We start from the raw sequence: 8,781 nt of genomic DNA, 5'->3' as shown, positions 1-8,781 counted from the left end.
AGCGGACCGCAGCATCAGCACCGGCCGCCCGCCGTCAGGCCGGCGGTGCCCCACCCAGCGCCCAGGGCCGCCGCCCAGGACACCTGCCCCCACCCCGGCCGATGGAGGCCTCCACTCCCCCGCCACCACCACCCAGCGCTAGCGAGGCCCCGCCGGAGAGGGGGACGGGGCCACGGGGGGATCGGGCCGACCTCGCCCAGCGGTGGAGGCCACCCCCGCGCGGCCGTCGTCCTCCCTACAGCAGCGCACGGGGGGCCGGAGGAGAGATCCCCGCCACCCCCATCACCGGCGTCGCACGGCCTTGCCGGCGGCCGCCTCCGGGGGCGACGAGGGGAGAGGAGGGGGAGGGGGGAGGCGGCGGCGGCGGGATTAGGGTTTCCCCCCCCGGTCGCCTGGAGGGGCGACGCGAGGGAGAGGACGGGGTCGGGGTTCGGTTGTCCATGTTTGCGTATTCACCCATAATTGATCTGGTTAGCTAGGAGAACCTCTGTTTAGCGAAAGATTCTAAACAGTAGGCAGAATTCTGAAGTTTCAGGGGCACATCAACAGCAAACTGCCAAGATTGCATAGACAGATAGGCATATTTTGACATTTTGTAGCCCGCCTGTCATGTCCTTCTCTCAGACATGAAGGATCAGCGAACTGCTCCTGTTTTTTCGCTTACGTTGTTGTCCTATATAAACATTGAGCTACTCTTGGCCTTACCATCTTCAGAAATATCGGAGCGTCGTCTCCCCTCTAAAAGACTAAAGCCCCGACACTCACAATGCAGCAAGTGAAAAGAATATCATCATTTTCACCGTTTGATTTGTCAGATTTTATTTGTAGATTCTTGCGTCCCAAATAGGTAGTCAGTCAAGCTGATCATCTAGCCATCCAAGCATACCAACCTGGTCTATACACCACCGAGCTATGTGAGGTTAGTTAAGCACAGAGACGTCTATCAGCATTAAACAAAGCTAGCCAGCTCTGCTGACATTGCGCAACTTTAAGTGCATACAAATGCAAATCCCGTGCGCCAAACAAGCACTAGCTTAGGATCCAAAATAACATATAGCTTGTATAGCTAACTGTAATTAATAATCTGAAACCCTCCACTCGCTTCCAATGGGTTGGTGTGATAGCATCGGCTCAACCACACCGCACTGCCCTCGATCCTTTTCTTGCTTTACCATCTTGTTGCAACGGGAGATAATCTACACGTACTGATACCCACGCACTAACTAAAAACAAAGACCCGGTGCTTCCATCTTGATTCTCTTGTCAGCAGCATGCAAATTGCAGTTATTTCGGTTTCCAAATGCCTAATTACACAGATGACAGTACAGTACGCACGAGTACGACACTCTGCGTTGATTTAGAGCTTGGTTCATTTTTGGACTTGATGTTATGAAGTCAGAACCTAGATCAAAATGTTGGGAGATATTAGTTTGATCACGGACAACGACTGATCATAAGGTAAGACAGTTAAGGCTACTGCTTAGTTTTCTAGATACAAGGGTTTGTGCCAGACTTCAGTTATCACTTATCAGTAGTCATCATAACTGTAGACAAGTACATGATGTTGATTCATACAAAGCAACAAATGCCGGCGTTAGAAATTAGTACTTTAATTAGTTTTTGAGCCAAGCTTGGCTTAATTTGCACAACCAATTTTAGCACCTGAATTTCGAGAACAATGAACTATGCGCACACATAACAACTTGGGGGTAGTCCCGACTTGAAATTTACTCATCTTTTGTAGTACTGCATATTTTATTTTGTTTTTCTACTATGGAGAATTTCAAATAAGCGGAACACGAGAGTCTTCCACAATAAACCCGCGCTGCCGACTATCCTCCTTGTTTCCTTGAAGAGAGAGAGAGAGAGAGAGTGTGAGAGAGAGAGAAATCTTTGGATCGCCACGTGCCAAAAAAATTGAGTGTTTAATTTTGGAGGGTAATCTATTTTTTGAAATTGTATTTTTCATGCACCAAAACTTTATTCTCCTTAATTAATGAAGAGAGGCAAGTATTTTGCCTCCTCTTAAAAAAAGTATCCATATCATCGAAAAATATGGCTAGAAATTTAATGATTCAATTATATAAACGTGTGCTGAATAACTATGACGATTGTAGCAATAAAATAAGCGTATAAGTGCATATTACATAACTAGGTCTAACTTTTAAATTCAAATCTTGGATTTTTTTGGCTATCGCGGGATAAATAGCGCTATTTGCTAGCCCAATTTAGCATTTTAGTGCGATTAAACGAGCTATTAGCGGGAGTTTCTATTTTTTTGGAAAAGGGCGCTTTATTACTTCATAGTTTGACGTAATTCACCCGGCCTCTGCATAACCAAGATGCACACAGCCGTTCGCACACGAGTACACAAACATAATGTTCAACACATAAAGAGTGAATAAGCGAAAAACACATCATGGTGAAGAAGCTGCAATTCTCCGACTATGCAGCCACCCATGTTGGGTAATAAACTCCTTGGCCAAATTCTCCAATCGTGTAGACACCTTCGTAAAGAGGTCGCGGTCCTTCAAGCGCTGAAGCGACGACCATGAACGGAGCAAGGTCGTACACCGGTAGATTACCTGCATAAGAGAAGAATTTTTGTCATTAAAAACCTTGTCGTTTCTACATAGCCATAGCGATCATAAAATGACAATCGCCCCACCCTGATAAGGCTCTTATACCTAACCTCAACCCCATTTAGCCAATTTCCAAAAATGTTAGCAATGCTTCGGGGTGGGTATAAGCTAGATGCTATCTGAATGATTGACCATATAGCTCTTGCGAAATGACAATGGAAGAAGAGATGTTTTATAGTCTCATCTTGATGACAGAAGACACATTTCTTACAGCCATGCCAGTTTCGCTTTGCAAGGTTAACTTTAGTGAGGATAACACCACGACGTAGATACCAAGAGAACACCTTCGGTTTTAGTGGAATCCTCAGCTTCCAAATGTTTTTATTATTCATACCCGGTTGAACGGGTTCAATTAACACTTCATACATGGATCTTACCGAGAATATACCATTCTTAGTGAGATGCCAGCGGAAAATATCTTTCCCCTGAACTATTTGGATTGAAGCTAATCTTTGTAGCAATTCATTCCAAGAGGTTAACCGGGGACCGAGTACATCACGCCTAAATGTCATATTTGGAGGAGAGATTTCCATCACACTCTGGAGGGTAACATCCTTATGACGTACGATCCTGTATACAGCTGGATATTGTTCCCTGAGCGTGATTGCCCCCAACCACCTATCCTCCGACCCATCTCTAATGGTAAAGAACCCATGTGGGAAGAAGTGCTTCTTTGTTGCCATAATGCCAGCCCAAAAGTGAGAATCCTCAGGTTTCCAAATAACCTGGGACATCGCTTTTGAGCCTACATACTTCCTCCGCAATAAGATCTGCCATACACCATCCTCGGTTAATAACCTGGCCAACCATTTGTCTAGTAGGGCCTTGTTCTATTTAGCGTTAAAATTGCATAGCATGAGTGCTTTAAAACTGCTATAATGTGCTATAGCAGCGAGATAGCACATTATTTTAAACTTTCCTTAAACAATCGCTTATATTATACAGAAAATGTGTTTCTAAGATAAAATACCGAAGATACATCAGAAACCATCCCTTGAAATTGCAACAAGCTTGCTTCGCAGCTTTGATCCTTAGTATTTCTTTAGTACTGGGAAAATTAAGCATACTTGCAGTTGAACACTTCATTGGCAGATGAACCAAGGTTGCAGAAAAGCATACCAAGACATAATGTAATACAATCCTCTATAAGTTACATAAAAATCCATACTAGCGGTGCCTGAACATGCTTACAAGTGGAGCAATTACACTTAGCATGTAGGATCAGTGGACCAAATCGATTAATCAATCAATCAATCAGTAGGTGACTGTAGATGGAATAACCCAGGTAATTGTCTAAAGATTTGGTCCACTCAACGCAGTACAGCACCAGCATTTTTCTCCTTGTCCATACGAAGGACCCAATCCAACGCAACTAAACATGCAAAAGCGAATAATTCAACCAAAAGCATATTCGTGTCTAGTTGAAGCCAGTGCATGCAAAGCCCTAATTGCACCACTTTTTATTCGCATTTTTTCAGGTCGTACTAAAGCTAATGTACATAGCTCATGAGTTTCCAAAAGGGGAGAAAGAAAGATCAGTAATTATGTGCTGTTGTTGTGTACACCCTCTGATTCATGCCCCCTTTTTGTAGTGCGAAATGCAGAGGAAATAAAGCATTGTTCATACTAGGGTATCAAAATCTTCCTCTGGGCCGTTTCTCACTGATAACAGTTTCGACATGTTTTCGTATCAAATCATACGTAGCATGCATGTCTTCAGGAATAAAACAAAGCAATATGTCACTTTAGCTATTGTTTCGGTTCGCGTGTAACAAAAGCATGAGATAGAAGTCAATGTCAACAGAGGCACAATTTGTTTCCTATGAGTTAATTAATAACGTTACTTTGTTTTCATTTAGAAGAACATCCTGTAGTTGCCACGGATGGTATTAGAGCTGGATTGACTCGGGCAGAAAATTGTGCAGCGGCTCACATACGACGTACATAGGCTGCATTATTATTTAATAACTACTGCTGTGTATATTATTTTTACAAATAAACAATTTGTCAACACAAAACCACCTTTCAGTCCAAAAAAAAAAAGTTTACAGAAGTAGCAAGCACGCCACTAATTTCAGTTATATCTTCCTGTGACAGCATTGGCGGAGCCAACACCGGGTCGAGCCTGGGCAACCGACCCGGCTCAACTTTTGGGGAAAAAAAATCCCCATCGCATCCTCGCTCCCGACGCCCCGCCCCCGGCCTAATTCCCCAACGCGCTCGCTCCCGCACGGCCGCACGCGCCGCCAGGCCACGCTCGCTCCCGCCGCCCTCGCTGGCTCCCGCCGCCCTCGCGGCCTCGCTGGCTCCCGCCGCCCTCGCTCGCTCCCGCTACGCGCCGCCCCGTTCCCTGCTCGCCCCGTTCCGCCGCCCGTCCGGCCGTCTGACCGCCGCCGCCGCCCGTCCGGCCGTCTGACCGCTCGCCCCCGCCCCTCTCCAGCCTCCACGGCGCTGCAGCACCGCCGCCCGTCCTCTGCTCGCCCCGTTCCCGACCGCCGCCCATCCTCTGCTCAGCTGCTCTCCCCCGCCACGCACCGTTCCCGACTGTTGGGCGCTGCTGCACTCTCCCTCATCTCTGTCTGCTTGACCCGCCGGCCGTATTTGATGGACTCCAGCGACGAGGCTGACCTGGCTGCCTGGATTGAAGAAGAGGAGGCCGCTGAACTGGCCGAGGCAGCGGAAGAAGAAGCACGCAAGAGGGCACGCACAGAGGTTGAACTTTCCCCATTTGTCTTGAATTTTGATACATATTTGTCTAGTTTGTTTCCTCATAGTTTGTTTTATTTTCATTGTTGTAGGCAAATGTTCCGGAAATATTTGATCTAGCAAATGTGGTTCCCGATCCCGGAATTCGGAGACCAATTGAATCATATGGTACCGCTGAAATTAGAGATAAAATGCGATGGGCATATTTGTCGAGAGGTCGTAATCGTTTAGTTGGTCATAGTTATCCCAAAAATCCGGATAAGCGATCATTTCTAGAAGCATGGTATAGCAAGTATGATTGGTTAGAGTTTAGTGTGGAGAAGAATGCTGCATTTTGTTTTTATTGTTTTCTTTTCAAATCTTCAAACAATGGTAACCACTTTGGATCGGATGTTTTCACAAAGTCGGGGTTTACAAATTGGAAGAAAGCATCGGAAAATTTCAGGGGTCATGTAGGTGGACCAACGAGCTTTCACAACAATGCAAGAAATAGTTGTGAAGATTTCAGAAATAAAAAGCAAAGTGTTGCATATGCTCTTGTTTCTCATGAAGAAAAATCGCATATTGAATATGAGATTCGTTTGAGGGCTGTTGTGGGTGTTGTCAGATTTCTACTTGACCAAGGTCTAGCTTTTCGTGGGCATGACGAGTCTAGCACTTCCTTGAACAAGGGGAATTTCCGTGAGATGTTGGATTGGTATGGTGCAAGATGCAAGGATGTAGCTGATGTGATCAATGAGAATGCTCCTGGCAATTGTCAATTAACATCTCCTGATATCCAAAAAGATATAGTGCAAGCATGTGCAGAAGAGATTACACATGTCATTATGAGTGAGCTCGGAAATGCTTGTTTCTCTCTACTTGTTGACGAGTCTCGTGATGTATCAGTTAAAGAGCAAATGGCTGTGATGGTGAGGTTAGTCATACTCTCACAATTCTTTCTCATACTCCCACAACTCAATTATCATACTCTCACAATTCTCATATGTTATTGCTTGTAGGTTTGTGAACAAAAAAGGAGAGATCATGGAAAGATTGCTTGGTGTTGAGCATGTCCTTGATACTACATCGGCTTCTTTGAAAAGATATCTTGATGCTATGTTTGTGAAACATAATTTGTCCATGTCTAGCTTAAGAGGTCAAGGATATGATGGTGCCTCTAATATGCGTGGGGAGCTACATGGTTTAAAAACATTGGTATTGGCCGACAACCCTTATGCTTTTTATGTGCATTGTTTTGCCCACCAACTACAATTGGTGGTTGTGGCGGTTGTGAAAGGGGTTCTTCCGGTTGGTCAGTTCTTTGGTTACTTAAACAAGATTGTTAGTATGGTGAGTGTCTCTTGTAGGAAATCTTTACTTCCAAATCTATTTCTATGTATCAATTCTAATTTCTACATGCACAATTTTTGTAGGTGAGTGCCTCTTGTAGGAAAAAGGATGCATTGTTGCAATTGCAGCATGACCGTTTGGTAGCACAGCTAGAGAGTGGGGAGATCTCATCGGGAAGAGGCCAAAATCAAGAGACAAGTTTAACAAGACCAGGTGATACTCGTTGGGGATCACACCATAAAACTCTAGTTCGGATTCAAGTAATGTGGGATGATGTGGTTAAAGCACTATGCAGTGTTTCTCATGATGGGACAGATGCCGAGGAGAAAGGTGTGGCTTCAGGTTATATCATATACATGGAAACCTTTGAATTTGTTATTATCTTGCATTTGATGATTCGATTGCTTGGTATAACAAATGGTTTGTCAAATGCATTGCAAGCCAAGGATCAGAACATAGTGAGTGCTATGAATATGATTGTCTCAGTGAAAAGTGCATTGCAAAAATTGAGAGATGATGGATGGGAGCCTCTATTGCTTGCTGTTACTAACTTTTGTGGTGCACGCAACATTATGGTACCGAATATGGATGATAACATTGCAGCTAGGGGTTACCCAAGGAGCTCACGCAAGATGGTTACTTGCTTGCATCATTACAAGGTACAAATCTTTATTGAGGTGCTTGACAAAAACATAGTTGAGATGAATCACAGATTTTCTGAAACTTCTACACGCCTATTATTGTGCACTTCATGCCTTGATCCTAGAGACTCATTCAACAGTTTTGACAATGATATGCTAGTTGAGCTTGCTACCATATACTCTGCTGATTTCTCTTCACATGATTGTTGTCTATTGGTTGATGAACTAAACATATATGTTGATGTCATGAAGAGAACTCCTGAGTTCAGTGCTTGTGATAGTTTGAGTGATCTTGCTCTCAAGTTGGTTCAGAAAAGATATCATTTGACATTTCCATTGGTCTACCGCCTTATTACACTAGCTTTGACATTGCCTGTGGCAACAGCATCAGTAGAGAGGGTTTTCTCGGCCATGAAGATTATAAAATCAGATCTTCGAAACAAGATAGGGGATGATTGGCTCAATGATTTGATGATTTGCTATGTTGAGAAAGAGATATTTGCACAAATTGATGACAAGAAGATTATGCTTCGTTTTCATGCCTACAGTAACCGTAGAGGTCATCTTCCTCATGGATTTCGACTTCCTAGCATGGATTCAACTTAATGGTATGGTAATATCTCCTCAAAATGTAGCACTTTTGTATATGGTTCTTGTTTTTTAGTCAGTTTGTACTTCTACTCGGTGAAATATGATCAATGCATCAGTTTGGACCATTTTTTGTTGATTACATGTGATTTTTTGCTCCAAAAAAATTTAGTGCTTATTTGTTCGACCCGGCTCAATTCAAATCCTGGCTCCGCCACTGTGTGACAGCATAGCAGTACTACGTACATAAAATAAATCTTGGCGTTCTATTGACTAATGAAATGTACTTTCTTTAAAACGAAGTCAGAAGGAGTGTCAAGGAAGGAGTTGTTGCACCGACTGTTCTAAATTCCATGCATGTAGCTCGACATGGGCGGCTTAACAGCCAGCTAGCAATGTTGGAATCCATGGCCCTTGGCTACTACTCTCACAGAGTCCTGATCTAAAACAAAAGGTTCTCTTACTACCGTTTTTAAATCACTCCAGCAAGAGGTCAACTGTCTAGGAAAATACACAATGAACGTCTTCATATGTAATTAGTGTTTCGTATAATGGAACTGATATTAACTAATGGGACTAGGAACATACTCTGTCTCTCTTGGAGAAGACATAGGAGCTGACTTGTCCTCGAATTTCCAATGGTTAACTTGGATCAGATCAGGTACTTTCTGTGTTGATAATTCTGCCTGGCTTTTTATTTCTACCTAAGGTGCTCTCTTGGATGGGGGTCAGTGTTCCACCATGGCACTATCTGAATTCGACTCCTTATAAAAGGACGGTTCATTGCTTAAAAGTAAAGCATTATACATGACTTGTGCATAACAAGATGGACACATCTGTACACACTCCCACAAAGATAGTATAGTTAAAAA

At 43.7% G+C, this 8,781-nt stretch overlaps 1 protein-coding gene across 1 annotated transcript; it reads left to right on the top strand.

Annotated features, from left to right (window-relative positions):
* The first annotated feature begins 5,211 nt into the window (after positions 1 to 5,211).
* Positions 5,212 to 8,051, top strand: LOC127317424 (uncharacterized). The gene is made up of 4 exons (XM_051347984.2): positions 5,212 to 5,354; positions 5,441 to 6,264; positions 6,350 to 6,680; positions 6,764 to 8,051. The coding sequence occupies exons 1-4, from the start codon at positions 5,247 to 5,249 to the stop codon at positions 7,925 to 7,927; spliced, it is 2,427 nt and encodes an 808-aa protein (XP_051203944.2). The 5' UTR covers positions 5,212 to 5,246; the 3' UTR covers positions 7,928 to 8,051.
* The last annotated feature ends 730 nt before the right edge of the window (positions 8,052 to 8,781 follow it).

Source organism: Lolium perenne, chromosome 7, assembly GCF_019359855.2.
Source record: "Lolium perenne isolate Kyuss_39 chromosome 7, Kyuss_2.0, whole genome shotgun sequence".
Lineage (NCBI taxonomy): Eukaryota > Viridiplantae > Streptophyta > Magnoliopsida > Poales > Poaceae > Lolium > Lolium perenne.
This window is presented reverse-complemented; position numbering and strand designations above follow the sequence as displayed.

Excerpts from the sequence above, each read along its gene's own strand:
- LOC127317424 (XM_051347984.2), top strand. The coding sequence starts at position 5,247 with ATGGACTCCAGCGACGAGGCTGACCTGGCTGCCTGGATTGAAGAAGAG. Across the intron at positions 5,355-5,440 it reads GCAAGAGGGCACGCACAGAG|GCAAATGTTCCGGAAATATT; the intron begins GTTGAACTTTCC and ends TCATTGTTGTAG. Across the intron at positions 6,681-6,763 it reads TAAACAAGATTGTTAGTATG|GTGAGTGCCTCTTGTAGGAA; the intron begins GTGAGTGTCTCT and ends CAATTTTTGTAG.